We start from the raw sequence: 25,534 nt of genomic DNA, 5'->3' as shown, positions 1-25,534 counted from the left end.
GCCCAGATCTACCTCCAACCACAATCCTCCTACCTACGACTCCAAATAGTGGGATTTACAGTTGTGATCTTCATGTCCAGCTTCTTAATTAAGATGTAGTCTTGTTCACTTATTGTCTGGGCTGGCTTCACACTGCAATCCTCCCAGTCTCTCTCTTCAGTTGCTGGGATTACGAACAGCACACCCAGCCCCTTGGAGTTTTAAGAGAAGGGGGCATTTGTCCTGGATAGACCTAATATTTTACATATTTTGGATAGCAGTTCACTATCAGCTAGGTCTTTTAAAAATATTTTCTTCCAAGCTGTGGCTTCTTACTTTAATAGCTCCTTTTGCAGAGAATTTTTTTTTACTTTAATCAAGTCCAGCTTCTCGGTTATTTCTTTCACTAATTATGCTTTGAGTGTTGTATCTACAATGTCATTGCCATACTCAAAATTATCTAAATTTCTGCCTATATTGTTTTCTAATTGTAAAGTTTTGCATTTTACATTTAAGCCTATTGTCCATTTTGGGATTGTTTTATTTTGATTGGGGTTTTTGTCTTGTTTTTGTGTCAGTTCTGGGACTTAAACTCAGGGCCTGGGTCTTGTCCCTCCATTTTTGTGGGGATTTTATTGCTTTTGCTTTTTTTTTTTTTCTCTACCACTTGAACTACAGCTTCACTAATGGATATTTGGTGGTTAATTGGTGATAAGAATCTCAAGGACTTTCCTGCCCAGTCTGGCTTTGAACTTTGATCCTCAGATCTCTGCCTCCTGAATAGCTAGAATTACAGGTGTGAGCCACACACACCCAGAATGTTATCCATTTTCAATTAATTATTTCAAGAGTATAACATCTATGACTAGATGTTTTGCTGTTGCTGCTGTTGCTGTTTGGCTTTGTTTGGGAAAGGGAATCATGACTATCTAGTATCACAAATTGTTGAAAAGATTGCTTTTTACATTGCATTGCCTTTGTTCTTTCGTATTTTTGTGGGTTTATTTTTGGGTGTTGTATTCTGTTCCATAGATCTAATTGTCTATTCTGTTGCTAAATATTACTTGGTTAAATAGTTTTATAGTAATTCTTGAGGTCAGGTGGTGTCAGTCCCCCATCCTTGTGATCCTTCAACTCTGTATTAGTTATGCTGGACTTTTGCCTCTTCATGTAAAGTTTAAATTCAATTGTGATTACCACAAAATGACTTTCTGGGATTTTGATTAGAATTGTGTTTAATCTCTAAATCAAGTTGGGAAGAACTGATACCTTGACAATATTGAGTCTTCCTCTTCATGCTGTCCATTTATTTAGTTCTTTTCCTATTTATCAGTTTTGTACTTTCCTCATATAAGTCATACAAGTGTATTTTGATAGGTTTTTGTTGTTGTTTTTGTTTTTTTGTCGGTCATGGGGCTTGAACTCTGGGCCTGGGCGCTCTCCCTCAGCCCACTTCAGCTCAAGGCAAGTGCTCTACCGCTTGAGCCACAGAGCCACTTCACGTTTACTGGTGGTTTGTTGGAGATAAGAGTCTCATGGACTTTTCCTGCCTGGGCTGGCTTTGAACCTCAATCCTCAGATCTCAGCCTCCTGAGTAGCTAGGATTACAGCTTGAGCCACTGGTGCCCAGCTTATTTTGGTAGTTTTATACCTACATATGTATGTTTTTATTGAATTGTAAATGGTATTGCTTTTTTTTTTTTTGTCAGTTGTTGGGCCTGAACTCTGTTCCTGGGCGCTATCCCTCAGCCTTCAGCTCAAGGCTTGTGCTCTACCACTTGAGCCACAGCACCACTTTTGGCTTTTTCTGGTTATGTGGTGCTGAGGAATGAACCCAGGGCCTCATGCATGCAAGGAAAGCATTCTACCACTGAGCTACCTTCCCAACCCAGTATTGCATTTTTAAACTCATAATTTTTGATATCATGAAAGTAATTGACTCTATGTATATTAGCTTTATTTTCTGCAACCTTGTTATACTTGCTTATTAGTTCTAGAGGTATTTTTGTCAGTTCATTCAGATTCTCTGCATAATCATATCATCTATGAACAAAGAAAAGTTTCATTTTTCCTTTCGAGTATGTATATCTTTTATTTATTTTTATTGTCCTATCTTAGCTGAGACTTCCAGGACGATGCTGAAAAGGGGACAGAAATATATCTTATGATCTCATTTCTCTGACAGACCTAAGATTGTTGGTTTTTCAGTTTGTTCTGGGTTTTTCTTGTTAGGATGAAGTGGTGCCTTCCGTCCTGTTTATGTGACAGATCCTCTCAAGTTTTTTTAACAACTCCAATTCTAATTTAATGGAGGCAATAGAAAATCAAAACATTGTAATATATTTTAAATATCTTTATGACATTAATATTGGCAAGATTTGTTAAAACAAGACAGTAACCATAAAAGATAAAATATATAAGAGAAATACATTCTACTAGTTAAAGTTAAGACATGGCACAGTTGAGGGTAGCTCCATTGAGACAGATGATTGTTTATTCACATGGCTAACAAAGCTGTTAACTTTTTTTCCACACAGACTTCTCCAAAATGTAGCTTGGGCTGCCTCATACCATAGGGGCAAGCTAGGTTCTAAGAGCAAGTGTTTTCAAGATATAGTAGAGGCTACCATTTTCTTAATGCCTAAGCCCCAAACTTCCTATTGTCCCAAGCTTCCATCACATCATTTCTACCATATTCTATTGATCAGTCAGTCACACAGTCCAGATTAATGAGGAGGGGTTCCTGTATGCACTGTATGCATAAACATTTTAGCTTATCACTTACCTTACATTTAATCACCGGATATGTCAAGGCAGGTGATGCTTCTATTATTTTCTTTGGGAAACTTAACTATTTCATTCAGTCATCTGACACATTTACTATTTTCATGTCCTATAAGCAAAAGTCTCATCAAATTGATGGGCATTTCCTAGCAAATGTCTCCTCTCCTTATCTTCCAATAGATTTTCCATATTTTCCTTTAAACATTCAATGACAGCCTCCTGGAGAACCATTAGGCTTCCATCAAAAACCTTTCAAAGAAGCAGGAGTTATATATCTATCTTTTCATAGCCACTTATCACTTTTCATTATTCGCCTTATTTCTCTGAGTTTTTAGTGATTTCAGTAGAATAATTGAATTGCCTGACATGGAAATCCTAACTAGTTCTTTTTTTTTTTTTTTTTTATTGTAAAGCTACTATACAGAGGGTTACAGTTACATGAGTGAGGTTATGAGTACACTTCCTCTTGAACATTGTTACCCCCTCCATTGTTTTCCCCCTACCATCCCCTCCCTCCCTCCCTTCCCCGAGGTTCTTTTTTTTTTTTTTTTTTTTGATTGTGATTAAATGATTACATAATTTCAAAGTCACAAGTTCATTCTAACTTCCCTGGAGCAAATTGTCTACCACAGTCTGTAATATATAACAGTGTTCACATGTTATATACCATATTTGTGATCAGCAGCATGAGGATATTTAGTAGTGGTTCAACCAGATAAGCGGGAGTTCTTTGTTTCTTAAGTCCTGTTAGTTTTGTCGTATCACCTAACCTTTTGGATTTAGCATCCACTTATGAGGGAGACCATGTACCGTTTGTCTCTTCGTTCTTGGCTTACCTCGCTCAACATGATTCCTTCTAGCTCCATCCATTTCCCTGCAAATGCCATTATTTTGTCATTTCTAATGGCTGCATAATATTCCATTGTGTATAGATACCACAATTTTTGGATCCATTCATCTGTGGTGGGGCACCTAGGTTGTTTCCATATCCTAGCTATTGCGAACAGTGCTGCAATAAACATGGAGGTGCACGTGTCCTTGTATATTGGTTCCTGTTCAGGGTAGATGCCTAGAAGTGGTATGACTGGGTTGTAAGGGAGGTCAATCTTTAGCTTTCTAAGGACCCTCCAGACTGCTTTCCAAAGTGGTTGTATAAGTGTACATTCCCACCAGCAGTGTAATAGGGTTCCTCTTTCTCCACATCCCCTCCAGCATTTGTCGTTGGCTGATTTGTGGATGTGGGACATTCTGACTGGGGTAAGGTGGTATCTCAGGGTTGTCTTTATTTGCATTTCCTTCACCACCAGGGATGATGAACATTTCCTCATGTGTTTCTTTGCCATTTTTATTTCTTCATTTGAGAAGTCCCTCTTTAGTTCCCTTGCCCATTTAGTAATTGGTTTGTTAGGTTTGGGAGGGATTAGTTTCTTGAGTTCCCTGTATATACAGGATGTTAACCCCTTGTCTGATATATTGCTGGTAAATATTTTTTCCCAATTAGTTGGTTGTCTTTCTAGCTTAGTTGCGATAGATTTAGCTGTGCAGAAGCTTTTTATTTTAAGGTAGTCCCATTTGTCGAGTCTCTCTCCAACTTGTTGTGACCCTGGGACTCTGTTCAGGAAGTTCCTTCCTGTGCCTATTAGTTCAAGTGTCTCTCCTACTCTGTCCTGCAGTAGTTTCAGAGATTCAGGTTTAATGTTAAGGTCTTTAATCCATTTTGAGTTGATGTTGGTGCATGGTGATAGGCTGGGGTCCACTTTTAGTTTTCTGCATGTGGCTGCCCAGTTTTCCCAGCACCAGCGGTTGAAGAGGCTGTGTTTCTTCCATTGTATGTCTTTGGCTCCTTTGTCGAATATCAGCTGGCTGTAGGCCTGTGGATTTATATCTGGATCTTCTATTCTGTTCCATTGGTCTTCGGGTCTGTTTTTGTGCCAGTACCATGCTGTCTTTGTGATTATAGCTCTGTAGTAGAGTTTGAAGTTCGGCATGGATAGCCCTCCCATATTGTCTTTATCCCCTAGAATTGTTTTGGCTATTCTAGGTCTTTTGTTGTTCCATATAAATTTTTGGACTGTTTTCTGTATTTCAGTGATGTACGTCATTGGGATTTTAATAGGAATTGCATTGAATTTGTATATTAGTTTTGGAAGTATCACCATCTTTACTATATTAAGTCGGCCTATCCAGGAGCATGGGAGGTCTTTCCATTTCCTAGTGTCTTCTGCAATTTCTTTCTTTAACTTTTTATAGTTCTCATTAAATAGTTCTTTTACATCTTTGGTTAGGTTAATTCCTAAATATTTTATTTTTTGGGAGGTTATTGTGAATGGGGTTGCTCCCTTTATTTCCCTCTCTTCCTGTGCGTTATCAGTGTATAGGAAGGCAACTGATTTTTGTGGCCTAACTAGTTCTTAACAGACTTCAACTTATCTTTTTTTAGATCCACTTTACAATCAACTCTAGAGGCACCTATTTTGCCTACACTTCTCATAAACTAGGAGATGAAACACTTGCCATTCTCTATTCCTGCTTTAGAGATTCCAGCTTTTCTGAGTCTGATAATTCAGTTGCTACTTTTCCAGTGCTGTCCAATTTCCTGAATTTTATTGCTTGTTCTTGTTATCTGGCTTAATAGCTTCAGAAAAAAACAACTAAATGTACATATTAAATTTATCTTGATTGTAGTTTTCATTTCTTTGCTTTTTCTCCTATTTCCTTCTCCATTCCACCTGTCTGCTTTCTATTTTCCATTTTCTTCTCTCCAGGTTGCTTTTCCTCAAATTACAGCTATGAAAGTGGTGATTACTCAGAGAACATTTAGTTTGTTTAACCCCCTTATCTTACATATGGTGAACCTGACAGACAAAAAGAATTGTAGACCAACCACCCACAGTCCACATAGCCACTGCCCTGGTAGTGAAGGGGTAGGCCCTCCTACCCCTTCAGTAAATGCAAGAAAGAACAGCATTCCCATTAGTAGAGGCCTGAAAGCAGACCAAGGGAGAAGAAACATCTCCACTAAGAACTGCCTGAATCTCTTGTGTTCCTACCCCTTGACCCCACAGGGCTGCAATCAGGAGGGTACCCAGCTGCCTAGACAGGAGAACTGGTCAAATAAAAGAACAAAGATATGAGACTATTTTTTCTCTTTTTTTTTTTTTTCTCTTTTTTTTTTTCTACAGTCTTTGAGCCTGAGTGTTGATGTAGACAATAACAAAAGAACTCTTAAGTCTTAACAGAAAGCAAAGGCAAGTGACTAATGATGTGATTATTCTAAGCCTGGTGTCAGGCATACAAATACACAAGTGCACTCTTGCTAATATTGCTGTTGCCCCAGGTCTTTGCATATATAAGGTGAGAGGCACCAAAAACATGTGAGGTAACCAAGTATAGAAAATGGAAGCACATACACCTGGGACCTTGTTTAGATGATCTTTTCAGAGCTCAGAAAACAAAGTTCAAAATCTGTTCGTTGGGTTTTGGTCTGAGCTGCTGTCCCAGCAGACTGTTCCAGAGCCCTTTGTCATGCAACTTGAATTGGAGGCAACCGAGCTCAGCCTTTTCTAGACACCTGTACCCTACCCTTTATCCCCACAGCATTAAAGCAACTTAGCTACTGGGAATTCCCATGAAGGCCAGAGCCCAGAGTGTAGTAGGTTAAAGAGGACTATCTTCTAACGTCTCTACCCCAAGCACTCTTGGACTATCTTCTAACTCTCTGATTCTACAAGGTTTCTTGTCTTCTATAGTTTGTGTCTACTTGAACAAGAACGGCAGCACAGGCCCCCACTTAGATAAGAAGAAGGTCCAGCAACTCCCTGACCATTTTGGGCCAGCCCGTGCCTCAGTAGTATTGCAGCAGGCTGTGCAGGCTTGCATCGACTGTGCTTACCACCAGAAAACTGTCTTCAGCTTCCTCAAACAGGGCCATGGCGGCGAGGTCATCTCAGGTAAGTACCTTTGTGTTGGTATGGATTCCTGGCTAGAAGGGCAGGCCTTCTCTACTAGCTGATTTTTGATAAAATGTTCTGGTTCTTATTTTACACCTATAGGCACTGGAGAAATGTGAGAGTATTCTATTCCTTAGGTCCTCATTTTCAACCTCCAAGTTCCCTGAGCCTTATATACCTTTGCCAAGAATATCAAGCAGACTCTGCCCCTCCTGTCTTTTTTTTCTTTTGGTGGGTCATGAGGCTTGAACTCAGGGCCTACGTACTGTCCCTGAGCTCTTTTGCTCAAGGCTAGTGCTCTTCCACTTTGAGCCATATCATCACTTCCAGTTTTTGAGTGGTTAATTGGAGAGTCTCTCAGGGACTTTTCTGCCCAGGCTGGTTTCAGACTACAATCCTCAAATCTCAACCTCCTGAATAACTAGGTTACAGTCATGAGCCACCAGCACCTAGCCCCATTCTAGAGGAAGAAACCAGAGCAGCTGTGTGGTGGTGGCAAGATTTTCTCTAGACAGTTACAGTCTCCCACTGGCTTTATAGAACTTCTGAACTCTTTTCTCATTCTTTTGACTCCTTAGCATTACTTAGCACCAAGTCCCACACAAGGAATCTGAATCTCAGATCAGAAAAGCATCATTCCCTTTTTCTTTCCTGCTATGAAAACTTGAACAGCATAGTGATTTTAGCTCTTTCTGAAAATATTCACTTTCCATTTTTGTGTCACTTTTCCTAAGCCCCAAATCCTATTCTTTTATCCATCAAATCTCTAAAGGCAGAAAGGAAACCCAGTTGACATGGGAGATCCTATAAATAACCAAACAGTTCCTCGTTAAGGAACACTTACTTATTCTTTACTGAATGTCAGAGCAATAACCAGCCAGACACTGGTGGGAAAGAGGGAAAAGCAGAGATAATAGGTTTACAACTGTATCAGTTAAAAAAAAAAATCTAGCCAGGCACCAGTGGCTTACGCCTGTAATCCTAGTTACTCAGGAGGCTGAGATCTGAGGATCATGGTTCAGAACCAGCCCGGGAAGGAAAGTCCGTGAAATTCTTTTTTTTTGGGTCCAGTCGTGGGGCCTGAACTCTGGGCCTGGGTGCTGTCCCTCAGCTCTTCAGCTCAAGGCTAACGCTCTACCACTTGAGCCACAGCACCACTTCCAGTTTTTTTCTTTTTGCTTATATGGTGCTGAGGAATCAAACCCAGGGCCTCATGCATGCAAGGCAAGCACTCTATCACTGAGCCACCTTCCCAGCCCCACCATGAAACTCTTACCTCCAATAAACCACCAAAAAGCTGGAAGTGGCGCTATAGCTCAAGTGGTAGAGTTCTAGCCTTGAGCTGAAGAGCTGAGGGACAGCGCTCAGGCCAGAGTTCAAGCCCCATGACCAACAAAAAAAAAAAATCTAAACAGAAAACTATGAGAAATATTATAATAGAGAAATGGTGTGGAACTGAGGCAGATTTAAGGAGTTAATTGGCTGTATATGGAGGATGTAGCAGACAGAGAGAATTATGACAGAAGGCTAGCAACTGAGTAAGCCTATATCCCTTTTGAGATCCAGGCTTGGACTCTCCTTTGCAACAGTCTTCAGGGACTGGGCTTTGTTTACTACCTCTAGTTGCTTTCACCTCTACCTCTGCCCCAGGATATCTCCTCTGCCTCAAAACTCGTTCCTGAGAGTGACCTTTCTCACCCTTTTGCTTTTTTATTTATTTTAATAGAAATAGGAAATAAAATAAAATGAAGCATAAAACATTTCTAAACGTTGCCAGAATTCTAATTCTAGTACATACGTGTGTGTGTGTGTGTGTGTGTGTGTGTGTGTGTGTGTGTGTGTGTGTGTGTGTGTGTAAAGTTGTGAGTTGTGTAGCCAAACTACTATTGCTGGCAATAGCTTTGTTTTCCTCTTCAGTTCTTGATCAGTTCTTGTGAAAACAGCACCCTAAATGAGCATAGTTCCTGGAAGAAGCCCAGCCAAGTGATGGAACAGATAGAATTATGTTCACAGTTGTTTTCACAAGTTGAGTGAAATCATTCCAGAGCCCTGCAGGCACAGCAAACCTGGGCTGGCCACTCCCATTATTGCATGCCCTTTGGAGTTGGAGGCAAAAATCAAAACCCTCAAGGGAGGGAGGGTACTACAGGGAGGTAGCCAGCCTGAGTGTTCATTGCCTTTGTGTGACCAGGTAAGCGCTTTGACCAACAGCAGGCTGTGCTCCTTCTGCCCTGTGTTGCACTTTGCTATGCTGACTGCTGACATGCATGGCTCTGTTTACTTAACTCCACAGCCGTGTTTGACCGAGAACAGCATACTCTCAACCTCCCAGCAGTCAACAGCGTCACCTACGTCCTCCGCTTCCTGGAGAAGCTCTGCCACAATCTTCGGAGTGACAATCTGTTTGGCAACCAGCCTTTTACGCAGACTCACTTATCTCTCGCTGCCACAGAGTACAGCCACAGCCACGACAGGTACCTACCAGGTAGGAGCTGGGACGGGGCCTAAACTCAGATGGGGATAGGACTGGAAGCAGTACCTGCTGGGACTCAGGGCCAGCCCTCAGGCCTGTCAGTCTGACGGAAATCTGTTTTTTCTGTCCCTTACCTTTGCCACATCTGCAACACCTCTGAGACTTTTTGGTCTCCTGTTATCTTTACTGTCTTTAGGATTTCATTGTCTTATCTATTGGATTATTCTTCTTTCCAGTTGACCCTTATCTTTAGAAACTGGCTTATGATTCCCTTCTAAGCTTCAAGTCACATGTGGAGCCCCCCATGAAGTCACAATATATTTCCCAGTGTGAAGCTGGTGCCAGAGGCCTAATATAGCCTCTCCCTTGCCAGCAGGAAGGTTTAGTTTTAGGCTAGAGATTGAGAAACTTACTCCCTAGTGATTGGCCATCTGTTCTTGCCTTTGGCATATAGCCCTAATTCTTCCAGCATTGCCAGTCTAGCAAGTCAATTCAAGTTCCTGCTGTTTCCAACGAGGCTGGAAAATATCTTTGTTAGTTAACATACCAGACCCACAATGGGAAAGCGGATGCCACGTGGCTGAGTCAGTGACTAAGCACTTCCGAGAGAGCTTAAAGAGTGAATGGAGCTCGGCATCTCTAATCTGGAGTACAGGACACAGAAGAGAAGGAGAGAAGGAAAGCTTGGCCCTAAATATAGTGAGGTAGGTTGCTATTGAGAGGGCGGGCTGGCTCTTTAAAGAGACCTGTGAGCTGTGGCCTGAGTAGAGGAGCAGAAAAGAGGTACTGTCAGCCTGGGCCTGCACTGTCTGCATGGGAGACCATGCATCTGAAGTGTGCCACTGCAACCTACACAAGGTTCACACCCATGCTCCCTTCTCTGTCATCTGTTATCATAGTCTGCATGGAATGGCTTCCAATTAAGGTGCCACTTCTGCAGAATGGGCTCAGAATGATGACTATTCACCCATTTCCCTTCTCCCTTGCCTCTTCTGTACTTCTGTACCCAATTAAGCATTGCTGTGTGACTTGTGGATGGAGGAAAGAAAGATAGATGAATTCCACATACTCTGTGGGAAGGTCAGGCCATGTGGTCCCTACAACTATACCCATGTACTCTCCTGGCTGGAATTCTCTAAAATACTTTCTATCAGTATCAGAACATCTGAGAACAGACCTGCAGAACAGACCTGGACATGGTGTGATTGGTATAGATAAAAGCAAGTTGTTAAATATTTCTAGCCATTGGAATTTGGGAACTCTGAGCTAGAATTCAAGAATAAAAATTTAGGCCTACTTGGGATTCTGAAAGCCATGATACATTAGAGGGAGTGGCATGTCCATGAGGGCAGCTGTTAATTAGAGATTTCTTAGAGAAATAGGAACTTGCATTTCATTGTTTATTTTCTCAGTGCTGGGGTTTGAATTCTGCTTGCTAGGCAGGTGCTCTACCCCGGAGGAACTTAGAATTTTTTTTTTCTTTTTCAATCCTGTTTGAATCCAGCCCACATGCTATGCCAGACTACAATGCAGTGCATGAACTAGTTAGCTTCAGTATCACTTTCTCTCCTTTTCAACCACCAAGACCAGTGTTCAGATCCAATGGGAAATGGAAGAAGGTTCCGAATTTTAATTTAATACTGTCATTAAGGAATAGAGAAAACATACACTCATAGCAGCATTCAGTGATTGATCAGCACCTGGGCATCATAGGCCTGCAGTCATGAAACTAGTTTGGAATTTGAGGCATCACTTTTTCTGGAAATTCTGTTCCAGTTTATATCTCTATAATTCACCCAGCTTCAGCCAGATTCTTCCTGCCTCACCCACTAAGAAAAGACAAGGTATAGTGGTATCACTTTCTGTCTCTGGCTTCCACCATTCCTTGTTCCCATTTCCAGACAGATTGTTCCAATTTCAAGTCCTACTCTGCTCTGAAAACTTGGTTTTTCATGGTCAGCACACAATATATTGATCTACTCCCATAATGTCTTCTATTTACTTCCCAGAATATGTTTTAACTGTGCCCAGACAAGCCAGAGACTTGCCTGGACTTCTGACTACTCTCTACTTCATACTTTTCTTTCCTGCCCACTTACTTGTCTGCTGCCTGGTTTACTGACCCTTTGCCTCTGATATTTTGTCAGCTCCTATGTTTTTCTGCTTGCTTCCTTACCTGACTTCTGCTAATGAGCTCAATCTATTCAATAGCTGTCTTTCACCTTCTGCTTTGGATCTGATATTTACCACTCCTGCACATATGCCTGGTTACACACTCCTAATAGTCTAACATCCATAGGTACTGCTTCTGTTTTTAGGTGCTTCCTGGAGCCTTCTCCCCTCCCTCCTGCCTTGTAAGACACTACCCTACACCTACAGCTATCACTCATCTGTCTACATGCACTTGATAATATGACACATAGCCACCAGAAGTTCAGATAGATATTATCTTTACCTAAGTGGAGACTTAACTTTTTTCATTGTTTTATTTTGAAAGCTTTCAAACCTACAGAAAAAGATCAAAAAAAAAAAAGTTCAGTGAGCAACTATGTACCCTTTACCTAGATTTATCACTTATTATTATTAGTGTATATTACTTGTACAAAAGATTATGCCATGATATTTTACATATGCATATAATAGACATTAACCCCTTCTTTTGCTCTCTTTTCATCCTCTTTCCCCACTACTTTTCAAAAGCTTTCAGTGGGTTTCTTTATGCCATCTTCATACATAGATACAATGTGTTTCAGTATTGTTTACCTTCCTTCATTCTCTTTTCCTCTCACCCTTTCCTTTGTCTCCCCTTCAGCCAGTCTTATAATTACAGTCATGCTTTATAAATTTATTTTTTTTTTTTTTGTTGGTCGTGGGGCTTGAACTCTGGGCCTGGGCGCTGTCCCTCAGCTCTTCAGCTCAAGGCGAGCGCTCTACCACTTGAGCTACAGCGCCACTTCCGGTTTTCTGGTGGTTTATTGGAGATAGGAGTCTCACGGTCTCTCCTGCCCGGGCTGGCTTTGAACCGCGATCCTCAGATCTCAGCCTCCTGAGTAGCTAGGATTACAGGCATGAGCCACCAGCGCCCGGCTGCTTTATAAATTTATATGTACATATATTCATAAATACATATTAATATATTAGGGACAGATTCTTTGAATGAAAGAAAACACATGAACTTTATTTTTCTGAACCTAGATTACTTAGCTTAACATTATGATCTCATTATACAAATGACATAATTTCATTTTTTACTGCGTGTGTGCAGGCACATACACATACACACACACACACACACACACACACACACTCACACATGCATGCTACTACTAGAGATTGTACTCAGGGCCTTGTGATCTCACTTAGCTTTTTTGCTCAAGGCTGATGCCCTACCATTTGAGCCACACTTCCACTTTTAGCTTTTTGGTTAATTGTAGATAAGAGTCTCACAGACTTTTGTGCCCAGGCTGGCTTCAAACCATAATCCTCAAATCTCAACCTCCTGAATAGCTAGGATTACAAATGTGAGCCACCAGTGCCCAGCTAATTCCATTCTTTTTTTATGGCTGCATAATAATTCCATTGTGCATGCATACATTCACTTTATACATTCATCAACTGACTAGACTGATTACATAGCTTAGTTATTGTGAGTAGTGCTGCACTAAACGTAAGTGCACTTTTTTGCAATAGTTCCTTTATCTTTCTAAGTACATATACATACATTTGTATCTGTATATTTCATATACATATTTGTATTGGGTTTTTGTTTATTTACTGAGCTGAGAGTTAACTGCAGATGAAAATTTATCTTCAACTACTTCTGTGTTTAGCTCTTAAAAATAAGGAGCACAAAACTCCAGTGTAGTTGTACATGGCTGTGAGCCTAGCATTCAGAGGCAGAGGACTACATACTGAAACCCAGAGTAAATTATATATTGAAACCTTTTCTCAAACCCTCCCCTAAGCTCAAAAAAAAAGGAATAAGGGCACAATACTATTATTATACTTAAGAACCTTGACATAAATAAAATACTAGTGACTGATATATAGTCCGTATCAAAATTTCCCTCAGTTGTCCCAATAATGTCCTCTTATAGAGCTGTTTCATTTTTTCTAATCCAGGATCCAAGAAAGTATTGTCTGCTGCATTTCATTGTCTCATCTCTTTATCTTCCTTGATCTAAAACAGTTCTCTAGGCTGGCTGCTGGTGACTCACACCTGAATCCTAGCTAGTCAAGAGGCTGAGATCTGAGAATCATGGTTCAAGCCAATCCAGGCTAGAAAGTTTCTAAGACTCTTATCTCCAGTTAATCACCAAGCTGAAAATAGAGCTGTGGCTCAAGCAGTAGGGTGCTCAACTTGAGCTCAAAAGCTCAAGGACAGCACTCAGGCCCTGAGTTCAAGCCTTGGGATCAGCACAAAAGAAAACAAAAAGTTCCCCAGTCTTTTCCATCTTCTATCATATGCATTGGTATTTTGAAGGATCCAGCCTAACTGTTTTGGTTTAGATCACCCTGCTGCTTCTATACTAGCCTCTGGGAAGACAAACAGCACAGTCTCAGTCTCTGTATCCAAAGAACTGAAATGGGGAGAGATATGTGAACATGTATGCTAGGTTAAGTTGGAACCTTTAGGGCTCCCTAAAATATTGGTAATGTTAGGCAGAAAACTGATTTAGCTGGGCCCAGTGACTATTAATTTTAACTATAACTGAAATCTTTCACCCATTAACCTCTACCTCTGTTGTTCTGAGATTTTTCTGGGTTCTTCTCTGCAAGTGATTCACTTGTTCTAGAACAATGAGTTCCTTTTGCTTTTCTTTCTAACTTCTAGAAGTGGTTCTCCTGCCAAAATCTCAAGACACACAGAGATAAACATCAAATAAGAACTGTGAAGTCTTTTAGGGTACCCCTTATCACCACAGGTTTTCTCATACATTTTCTCAGACATTTTAGGTGATTCTTGTATTCATAGTTAACTGAAGCACATAATTACATATGACACATAATTACTTCCCTCATAACTGGACTCTTCTTCATACCAGCTTATACATCATGTTGTCAGGGAGACCTTCAGTTGTCCATATTTAAGAAGAGACTCCTGATATTGTCTTCTGAAAATTGTGTTTCTTTCCTTCATAATATTTACAATGTTCCAGTTTTTAATCATCCTTTCCATTTAACTGTGTCAGGAGGAGAAAGACAATCTCCTAGGATTTTTTGTTGTTGTTGTTGTTGTTTTGCCATTCTCACTATCACTTTAAGTCAAATGGTAAACAGATGTATTATCTTTAAGTAGTTATACAAAGGGGTTTCAATCCAACATGTCAATCTGTGAGTGCAATTGCATCTTGACCAATGTTCCCCTTTTCATCATTCTTCCCCATCTCTCCCAACCCTACCTATCCCCATATGCTAAGCCTTTAAATAGTATTTTCTGGATGAGAGGGCATCAGACGATGTGGAACATGTGTTCAGATAAAGATGTTCTTCAACACAGGAGTATCTGCACTATGCACAAAGACTAACTATCCTAGTGCCAGGAGTTTCCTAGGTGGGAAGAGTGGGGTGACTCAGATCAAGATGCTTTGTACACACAAATAGACACGTTAAATTGAAACAACTAAAGATTATTTTTTAGTTCTTAAAATTCACAATTCTGACTTCATGTTTACTTAGTTCACACTCAGGACTAAGCTTGGTTGTGAGCATAGAATCCATGAAACTCTAAAGTAAAAGTGCTCTAGAAATGATCTAGCAGTTATCTGACCTCTGCTTTGAGATTCCCAATGACATATTGCTCTCTTTTGGCTTATAGCACTTAATTTTATTGTTAAGACAGTTCTGATGGCTAACATGTCTTTTTTACCTGGAATATGCCTTCTTATAACTCCTAGCATCTGCATTCCTACAGAACAAATCAAAATCTCTAGTCCTCTTTCCTTCCTAGGCTGCCCTTAAGGTATTTGTCTCCCATGACTTTCCTCCACTTTTTTTTCCTTTTTTCCTTTACCATGATCTCAATACTCCTTACCATCATGTTGGCCCACCTTCCACTAGGAATATTCGTCTCTCAAGTCTGCTTTGCAGTGGGATTCTCTGAGAACAGCTGTTTCTTACTATTAACAGGGCAGTGCTTTCCTGCTTACGTACTTAGCAGAGTGGAAGCACAGTATTCAACTTTGAGCAACACTCAGTCACTATACTGGTTTCTGCCTGTTTTCAGGCATGACCTGGATGTGGAAACATCAATGTAGAATTCCCTTTTCAAAGATCTTTATGACCATTCACTTTTAATATTTATAGACCCATTGGAAGGCTTCCAACAGGCTTCCCATGGTTTAATGAGTAAATTGAGGTTTTTTGAGAATTCTCTGATGCATGCCAGAGCCAAATTCTAGCCTGCTCTCCATGCCCAACTCTCCCCAGCATTTATTCCAAGCTTCTTTGGAATGTTTGTATAGAACAAGGTAATTACAAATAGAGGGGTAGATCCTTTACAGACATTTCTTTAACTAGGCATCAAGAAGCACTTTTTTTGTCTGTCATAGGGCTTGAACTCAAGGCCTGTGTGCTGTTCCTGAACTTTTTTCTCAAGGCTAGTACTCCACCACTTGAGTCACAGCTCCACTTCCATTTTTCTGATGGTTAGTTGGAGATGAGCCTCATGGAATTACCTGTCTATGCTCGCTTTGAGCTTCAATCTTCAGATCTCAGCCTCCTGAATAGCTAGGATTACAGGCATGAGCCACCAGCAGCTGGCGGAAGAAGCATTTCTAATATGTTCTACTGGTTGATGAAAACTGTCTGGTTGATGAAAGTGTCTACTTGTAAAAGGCCCTCATCTGGGCAATGATTCCTTCTCCACCAGCTAGCATCTTGCAACTAAGGCAATCTCTTCTACTCTAGAGTCACTCCAGTTTTTTTCTTAATTTTTCCTCATCATGATAAAGCCTAGAACATCCAGACCTGGAAAAACGCAGTGACTATCCAGTGTAAGAAATTTCTAAAGAAACATAAATCCAGAGTCCAGAGGGGGGCGGGGGGAAACAAATCTGAACTTGGTAAAGTCACCTAGTAAAAGCCAGAGCCATGACTGATATACAGGTCTCTAGAGCAAGGCTTTCTTAACTGCCTCTTGCTTCACTCAGAATGTATCTGGGAATCAGCATTCTAGTAGGGCTTCCATCCTGCTCTAATCCTGGTTTTATTGTTTTTCAGGTGAAACCTTTGACCTGAGGAATAGTCTGGCACGATCCTTGGAGCCACACTCAGACTCAATGGATTCTACTCTGAATCCCACCAACCTTATCCGTACCTCCTCAAATCTTCGAGCACCTGGGTATGGACCCTTAATTCCCTCCTGTGGCCTCCCACCAAGTACCACCTCAGCTGTGCGCAGGCTATGTTCCAGGGGTAAGCTGACCCAGAGTTCTGGCCCCCTTCCATCCCTTCCTTTTTCCTTCTGTTCTCTCTAAACTCTAGGAGGCCAGGGGAACTTAGCCCTGATGTTTCTTTGCATGCTGTGCCTGACCAGGAGTAAATGGGAGCTCCAGAATTAGCTTGAGAATAACAAACTAAGAGCCAGATATCAGAAGCCAAAAGAGACAAGGAAGGATTCATTCCTTCATTCAACCATTTATTGAAACACCAAGTATATTTGGCTCAGTAACATAAAAATCATTTTTCCTTAATGACTTGTAGGGGAAAAAAAAAACCTTAAAAAGACAATTGTGAAAAGTTCAATACAAAAACATGGATTATATGAAACTTCAGGAAGGGATAGCCAACCTTCAAGAGATACTTCCTTGAGGAGAGACACCTTTTCTGAAACTCAATGAATGACTGTATCTGGTGGGAAAAGAGTGAAAGTTTTCCAGGAAGAAAGGACTCAAGAAGTACTCCTGTGGTACCAGAACTGCAAGCAGTTTGGTATGGTTAAAGCAAAATGGCATAACAGGACTTCACAGAAAATCCTAGAAATCCCAGAGTTCATAATCATGGAAAATCTTAAATTTCATGCTAAACAATTTGGAGTTGATCTTGCAGGCAATGGGAAGCTACCAGAGGCTTTTAATTAGAAGCAAGGCATAAACATGTTTGTGTTTTGTATAGACCACTAACTTCTAGTTTGAGCATAGACTTAAGGAGGGACAAGACTAGTAAGGCCAGAAATGATAAAGGCCTAAATTAGGGAAATGGTAAAAGTTGTGAGGAAGAGAAGATAGATTTAATAACTTCTTTCAAGGCAAATTAGATCTGAAGATTGTCAGAGGCCATGTTTGGAGATTGTTTGGCCTCTTTACAAGAGCTATGGTGGTTTCTTTCCATTTCTTCCTCTTCTTCCTCCTTCTCCTCTTTCCCCACCCCCAATTCCAGCCTCAGTATTCCTTTCTTGATATTTGGGTAAGTTATCTCACCTCTCAGGTCTTCTCCAGATGGAAAACGTCCCTCATGTGAAAATTGGAAATGCTGATACCAACCTGGTCTTTCCACAGGAGTGTTAAAAGGCTCAAATGAAAGAAGGGATGTGGAATCGTTTTGGAAATTAAGTCATTCCCCAGGTAGGCAAGGCGTCATTGTGATTGTCATCTTCTACAAGGCTTTTTCTGATAGAGTGCTTTGTGCCAGATCTTCTGTTATGACACTGGCCGCAGAAGGCACTGTAGTCTCCTAGGCTCCTTTGAAACACATTGAGTCTTTCTGCCAGATCACAATATAATCTCTCTTTAATCTGAACAACTTCTAAGAAACTGATTGGCCCTGAATTATTTGTCTTAAAAAATTCAGAGGTTTGCATCTGCCCTCTTTCTTATTTAATTAATCCAGGAAATTAAGCATACTTTTTGTAGTCTAGTCTTTTATGGAGGTGCCTCACCTGCCTTAGTCACTCTCAGATGAAAGAATCTGCTTCCTTTTTGTTAGTTATACACATAGGTGGGAGGAAGGCCATAGGAGGGCCTGCTCCGAAGATACACTAATTAGCCAAGCTCTTGTGGCTCATGCCTAAAAGCTGAGCTACTCAAGAAACTGAGGGGCTGGGAATATGGCTTAGTGGTACAGTGCTGCCTAGCGTGCATGAAACCCAGGTTCGGTTTCTCAGTACCACATAAACAGAAAAGGCCAGGGGTGGCACTATGGCTCAAGTGGCAGAGTGCTAGACTTGAGCAAAAGAAGTTCAGGGATTGTCCCAAGTCCTGAGTTTAAGCCCCAGGACTTGCCAAAAAAAGAAAAGAGAAGAAACTGAGATCCACATAATTGGATTTGAAGTCAGCCTCATGCAGAAAAGTCCATGAGACTTCATCTCCAAATGATAGAGTACAAGCCAAGCAAGTGAGAGGTCCCAGTTCAAACCCCAGTACTGCCAAAAATGAGTAAGAATGACAAGGTATAAAAAAGCTGTTTGGGGATGGGAAGGTGGCTCAGTGGTAGAATGCTTGCCTTGCATGCATGAGGCCCTGGGTTCGATTCCTCAGCACCACATAAGCAGAAAAAAAGCTGGAAGTGGTACTGTGGCTCAAGTGGTAGAGCGCTAGCCTTGAGCAGAAGAGCTGAGGGACAGCACCAAGACCAGAGTTCAGGCCCCACGACAACCCCCCCCCCCAAAAAAAAAACGGTTGTTTGTAGAAATGGGAATAGGAAAATATGGAATGGGGCAAGGACAACAGTTTATTTCCTTCCTAGCAAGTCACTTCCCCTCTGAGCCTTCCATCCTTCCACTTCAAAGGTGGTGATAGCCAGGCACTGGTAGCTCATGCCTGTAATCCTAGTTACTTAGGAAGCTGAGATCTGAGGATCGCTGTTCAAAGCCAGCGCAGGCAGGAAAGTCCATGAGACTCTTTTTTTTTTTTTGGGTCCGGTCGTAGGGCCTGAACTCTGGGCTTGGGCGCTGTCCCTCAGCTCTTCAGCTCAAGGCTAGTGCTCTACCACTTGAGCCACAGCGCCACTTCCGGCTTTTTTCTTATCTGGTGCTGAGGAATCGAACCCAGGGCCTCACGCATGCAAGGCAAGCGCTCTACCACTGAGCCAACTTCCCAGCCCCGTCCATGAGACTCTTATCTCCAATTAACCACCAGAAAATCGAAAGTGGCGCTGTGGCTCAAGTGGTAGAGCTGTTGCCTTGAGCTGAAGAGCTGAGGGACAGCACCCAAGGCCCAGAGTTCAAGCCCCATGACCAGCAACAACAACAACAAAAAAGATGGTGATAGCTCCTGTAAGAGCTATCTTAAAAGCCACATGCTCTGACAGTGGTAGGCATTTCTTCATAATATATAGAATACTGTTTATATTTTGAACCACTGTTCCCTACTGCCACCACAGTTGTCTCTTGCTTAGTATCCTTTTCAATGGTTCACTTCCCTTTCTACCCCCTTAAGTCTGAGAGTGAGGCATGTCATTGTAAATTTGTCACTCCTCTGCTGCTCACCTACCTATCACTAAGAAAAGTCAGTGGTATACAAGACCCTCTATTATCCACACCACTATATCACCTCTCTCTCAGTATACACAAGCATGCCGCTCAATGCCATTGCATGCCATTTTCTCCCTCATTCCCTGTCTCCAGCATGCTGACCTTCCTGCTAACCTTAAACATGCCAATCATTCTTCTGCCTCAGGCTTTTGCTCACATTGTCCTTTTAGGGATACCTCTCCTTACCATCATCTAAATTGTAGCCTCTCCTAGCATCTTATTCTAATGGAAGTAGGCTGATAGAGAAACACAAAAATATAATAATATTGCATATGTGAATTGGCTTAGCCAATTTGTGCTTTTTGAGCTATTATAACAAAAGTAGTTATAAACTAATTGTCTTATCAACAAATTTATTTCTCCCATTCTAGAGGCTGGAAAGTCCAAGATCAAGGTATAACAGACCATGTCTGATGAGGACCTACTCCTTGGTTGATGGGGGCTCTCTTATAGCTATAAGCTTACATAGCCTAAGGCATGGGGGGGCCTGTCAGTCCTGTTTTATGTTTTTTTTAAGTATGAATCCCTCTTCAGATTCTACCAAAAGGTCCCAGCTCATAATATTATCACCTTAGGGATTAGAGTTTCAACACAGAAGTTTGGAGGGAACACAGATACTCAATTGATAGCATGTTTCTGTGTAATCCTATTATGTATATATGTATATATATATATACATATATATATATATGTATAATGTCATTTGTATCTGTATATGTGATTCGTAGCCCTTAGAGAAGTTAACTAGATGGTACAAGAAGGACACGTTCCTGTATATACATTGTCTCCTCTGCTCTCCAAAGTCTCTGCAGGTGGTGTCTCTTAGCATCACAGTGGACATTTAGAGCAGAGAGAAGTGACTGCTGGCTCAGAGCCCCCTTCAACTTCATATCTACTAGAACCTCTAAAAGCATTGCAATGTCTATGCTTCTAATAACTCCTGCTTCTTCTAGTTTACTTCTTCCTTGGTCTGGTAATTGCTCAACCACAAGCTTGAAAGAAGATTTGCTAGAATCTCTTCTCCACAGCGGAAGAACTCTAGAACACAGAATGAAAATATAGGAGGAGACGGTATTTTTTAATTGGCTCTTCTCTCAAAGATACATTTAGCTCTGCTACTTGGTAGTAATGTGACAGTACATCTCCGGGTGCTGATAATAAGATATTGACACATGCATGGCAGGAATTCATGCCTCAACAGTCTAATGGAAAAGATAAAAATACACAAGTAACTGAATACTTAAGCATTTAACAAATGTACATGAACATCTACTGTGGCAAAATGGACTCTTCTATGTGTTAGGGACATAAAAAGGAACAATGTAGAGCTTCCATTCTATAGAGAGAAGACAGATAATAAACAGGTGCATAAAATTATCCTGGTGGTGAGAGGTACTGGATTGTGAATGATGGTGGAAAATTGTGCTTTTACCAGATCAGGGAAGACTTCTATGAAATTGACACTTGAGAAAACACCCAAATATTAAGTCAGGAGCGAAAAGATCTGAACAAAAGTCATCCCAAACAAGTCACAAAATAAGAGTGTGGCCTGTGACGAAGCAGAAAGAAGACTGGGGGGGGGGGGGGACGGGGCAGGGGGTGCAGTGTGGGAAGCAAAAAAAAAGGAGGAGGGCAATGATAGAGAGCCTGGGAGCCACTGGTTAGCATAGTAGGGAACTCAGATTCCTTTTTATAGGATTGACTTAATGTACTGCTTTCTAAAGAATCATCTGGCTCTTTATAGAGAATAGAATATTAGTATGGTGGAATGGAACACTGCAGAATTAGCAAAGACAAGATAAAATGCTTTGAGAGACCACTTTTTTCAGGATTTGATTAGAAAAGCTCTATAATAGAGCTGGTCCTTGAAGCAAAAACATGCTTAGGTAAGATGGTGTTTGCCTGAAGAAAAGGAGAAATTGAAAGAAGAGAAGGAAACATTTCAGGCAGAGGAAATAAACATTCAGAGGATCAGGATGGGGCTGGGAAGGTGGCTCAGTGGTAGAGCGCTTGCCTTGCATGCGTGAGGCCCTGGGTTCGATTCCTCAGCACCACATAAGCAAAAAGAAAAAAGCTGGAAGTGGCGCTGTGGCTCAAGTGGTAGAGCGCTAGCCTTCAGCTGAAGAGCTGAGGGACAGCACCCAGCCCAGAGTTCAGGCCCCACGACCGGACCCAAAAAAAAAAAAAAAAAAGGATCAGGATGTTCCAAATGCAGAGATCCCACAAGGGAAATGGGAAAAAGTACATTTGAACCAAGACCGAAATAACAGCTATCAGCAGAGCATTCAGTTGACGTTGAGATTGTTTGCTCCCTTAGTATATGACATTGAAGTGAGAACCTGCAGGCCCCTTCCTAAGCAGCTGCTGTCTGGTTCTCCCCATTTATTTGTATTTCTCTCCCCTTTGCTGTGAGTTTTCAACCACAGCCAGGTTTATATATTTGCTATTCTTTCTGTTCTGAATACTGTATCCTGAGGATAACTTCTCACCTTCCAGATCCCTTTGTAAAACACCATCTTCATCAGATTATTTTCTGGGCCTTTACCTAATGTTACTGTCCTTTGCTTGCTTTAGGACTTTTACCCATCATAGGCTGATTTGACCCATTTACTTACCCATTTATTGTCCCTTCCCTCTTGACAGTAGGATCGGCTTTAGTTTGACTGTCCTCAAAAAAGCCTGAGACAAGGGTTTGGTACAAGTCTTTTGTGTTCAAATATAGAACCCCTTTAAGTCTTACAGGCCTTAGAAGAGAACTCAACGTATTATTTATTACATGTTTCCCTCTAGACCCCAAGAATTTGGCTCTGATATCACTTGGCTACCAGGCCTCTAGAAATGATCCCCCAAACCCTAATTTCTCCTACTGAACTCAAATGATCCCCTGTCATCATTGATACCTCAAAAATTTATGGCCTCTGATTCAAGCTGAATCTTACCTCAATGGAAGATTCCTCCTGACCATTTCTAATGCTAAGACCTACCCTGCAGAACAAGGATTTGAGTTTCCCTTTGTGGAAATTTCACTCCCAGTCATCTACTGGTGTTTGAGCACTACTGTGAGCATTACCTGTAGGGCCCCTTATGTGCCAGGGAGTAGTGGGGACAGGCCAGCCAGTCTGTGTCTGTGATGTAATGCCCTCCTGTACTGCAGGCTCCGGCCGATACCTGGAAAGCCGAGACACTTCCCGACTGAGTGACCAGGACCCTTCCTTGTGGACAGTGGAGGACGTGATGCAGTTTGTCCGGGAAGCTGACCCTCAGCTTGGACCTCATGCTGAGCTCTTTCGAAAACACGTAGGTGACCCTGCCCAGCCTCTCCATTTGCTGAGAGTTTTGCTACTACAATTTGTTTGGTTCTAAAAGGTTGTCATAGACTATCCCAGATCCCTTGAAGCAGACTGCAGTGAACGCTATAAAATATAGAATCTTGGGCCTCAAACAGTCTTCAGTGTTTATCTCAATGTTTTAGCTCAGGCTATTTGGCCACATCCCCACTGGGTATATGGCCTGGAGCTCAATTCCTGGCACAGGTATCTGCCTCTTTTCCCAAGAGTGTTTGTTTGCATGCCTGTCTTGGCATGGGAATCTGGGGCCTCAGCCCAAGTTAAAGGATCCTTTTCAAGTGGTACCCATACTCGCTCTGACTTGGTTGTCTATCATTGCTTGCTCTTTTGTGAATTTGCAGCATCTCTTCAAGGGGGTATTTGGGCCTGTGGCCAGACATTGCTCATGACCCCTCTGTTCTGGCCACACTCCTGCTATGGACTCCAACTTGTATCCCCAGTCAGCTACAGTTTGATGCTAATTTTTCCTGTGGACACTCAGAGGTCTGCTGCCTGGCACTGGTTATATAAACATTTAGTGCTGGGTGGGCTTGCAGGGGCTTCAGAGCAGGCCAAAAAGCTCACAGATGCCCACTGAGTGCTGCTTTGGGCCCAGCTAACACAGAAGGGTCTCTACTGTTCTGGAGAAGTGCTGAATCACAGAACTGCAGCTAACGGTTAAAGTCAATACCAGCTGTATGGGTTCATTGACTGGGAGGCTTATAGGAAAGATGGAGTTGAGCTGGTCTTAGAAGCCTAGAGGTAGGGATACAGACCCCTGGGCAGGCAGCAAAGAAAAGAACATGGTATGAGCTGTGTGAAAAGCCCAACCTGCTGCATTCAGCCAGTGCATTTTAGGAAGGATGCTTCCACGTACCAGCATCCTGACTGCATTCCATTTGGTTGCCACTTCCCGGAGGCCTTTAGCCAGAACCTGAGATGATTAAGCCAACCAGGCCTCTGATTATGCTTCAACCTCCATGTCTACCCTCCATTCATACTTCCAGGAGATCGATGGCAAAGCCCTTCTCCTGCTGCGCAGTGACATGATGATGAAGTACATGGGCCTGAAGCTGGGACCTGCTCTCAAGCTCTCCTTCCACATTGACCGGCTGAAGCAGGGCAAGTTCTGAACAGGAGCCATACCTAGACAACTGATCAGTTGGGCAAAAGAGGCATTCTTTCCAGAAAGGAGGCTACCAGCCTACTTCTAGGTGCCTAGGTGGGGTTCTGGGTCACCTTAGGACTTGATGAGGCTGGGGAGCCACCACTGCTACCCATTCCTGCCACGATACCTCCTTCCATGAAGGATGGGGGATGGGAAAGTATGGGCACAGGGCCAGAGCTGCTCTTCCTCAGCCCTCCATGGCACCCAGGTCCCCTCTACTTATTTCTCAATCCTGGCCAACTTTCACTAGGAGTATAGACTGAGCATTTTGTAAGTGATGGAGATAAAGGCCAACCCTGGGGCCTTAGAAGGCCCTCATATCTGGGCCCCTCACCACTTCCTGGGCTTAGTATGACATCCTATGGCCCCAGTTCCTGCCTTCTCACCAGATCCACAGACTCCAAATTCATGGTGCAAACCTCTACCTTTTTTAAAAAAGATGTTTTCTTATTGCTAATTTATTATTCTGGCACTTAGGCAACCCCTCTGGTTATTGCTTATCTTGCACCAGACACTGAATTTGGAGAAGAGGATGCCCCCTGCCTTGGCTTCAGAGAGGTCCTCTCCAGTATCTGAGGCCCCTTTTCAGAGAACACTGCACTAGGGTATAGTTTCCTTGGAGCTGTTTGCTGTGTTTGGGAGTCTTATATCCCCACTACCACTAGGCCCTTTGTAGCCCCAGGCCCATCTGTGAGATGGGAGTTCCACACTGTCTCCTTGCCCCTTACCAGAATTGCTGCCAATGGACCTAATGCCTCTAGGCCAAGAAGGCCCTGGGGTAGAAGAAGGGAGGGCCTCCAGCCTGGAGTAGTTCTGCCCTTCCACTCACTCTCCTGTGCTTCCTTGTAAGCAAAGTAGCAGCACTGCTGCTCCCGCTGCCATCTGGACTATTTTATGTCTATTTGTTTATAAATAAAAACCAATATAGATGCCGGTGTCTTTTTAACCAGTTGACAGCTCCAATCACTGTGCACTCAGTGAGCAGGCCATTCCCCTTCTCTTGGTCTTGGTTTTCTCAGAGGATCCCTAAAAGTTCTCCTATTCCAGCAGCCCTATGGAACAGGTTATCTTTAATGTCCTGAGGCCAGTACCCCATAGGCTCCTGAGGGAACATCATGAATTCAGGCTCTACACTCAAAAGGCTTTGCTCTGTGCAGTCTGGAAGCAGTGTGAAGACTGGAAAATACAAGGAGCCTTCAGTGGCTGGCTTCTTATCTTCATGGAGTAAGGAGAGAGGCAGGGACAGCACTGGCCAGGGCCCCTCAAGCTCAAGGCCACATACTCTGCTCATAATGGAGGTGACAGGGTTTTCAGGCAGTGGAGGAGATGTAGGAAGCCACAGATTTAGGTCATATAACTAACATTTTGGTATCACTGCCCATG

At 42.2% G+C, this 25,534-nt stretch overlaps 1 protein-coding gene and 1 non-coding gene across 11 annotated transcripts in view; one reads left to right on the top strand and one right to left on the bottom strand.

Annotated features, from left to right (window-relative positions):
• Scmh1 (Scm polycomb group protein homolog 1) overlaps positions 1-25,094 on the top strand; it is a 118,288-nt gene extending 93,194 nt beyond the window's left edge. For 5 of the 10 annotated variants that reach the window (XM_042682198.1, XM_042682206.1, XM_042682191.1 and 2 more), the window contains 7 exons: positions 6,513-6,713; positions 9,007-9,198; positions 16,408-16,602; positions 17,685-17,750; positions 22,812-22,954; positions 23,991-24,105; positions 24,629-25,094. In XM_042682198.1, the coding sequence (XP_042538132.1) occupies positions 6,513-6,713; positions 9,007-9,198; positions 16,408-16,602; positions 17,685-17,750; positions 22,812-22,954; positions 23,991-24,105; positions 24,629-24,669 (953 nt within the window). In that variant the 3' untranslated portion in view covers positions 24,670-25,094. Of the gene's footprint in view, positions 1-6,512; positions 6,714-9,006; positions 9,199-16,407; positions 16,603-17,684; positions 17,751-22,811; positions 22,955-23,990 lie in introns of all 10 variants that reach the window. The other 5 variants (XM_042682215.1, XM_042682267.1, XM_042682249.1 and 2 more) reach the window with 3 other exon arrangements.
• LOC122112833 lies at positions 10,675-10,808 on the bottom strand. Its single transcript, XR_006148278.1, has one exon. It is a non-coding gene; the product is annotated as a small nucleolar RNA SNORA61 (small nucleolar RNA).
• Positions 25,095-25,534: the final 440 nt, after the last annotated feature.

This window comes from Dipodomys spectabilis, unplaced genomic scaffold (assembly GCF_019054845.1).
Source record: "Dipodomys spectabilis isolate Male_0828 unplaced genomic scaffold, ASM1905484v1 ptg000002l, whole genome shotgun sequence".
Taxonomy (NCBI): Eukaryota; Metazoa; Chordata; class Mammalia; order Rodentia; family Heteromyidae; genus Dipodomys; species Dipodomys spectabilis.
The sequence above is the reverse complement of the archived record's forward strand: the minus strand, read 5'-3'. Positions and strand labels throughout refer to the sequence as shown.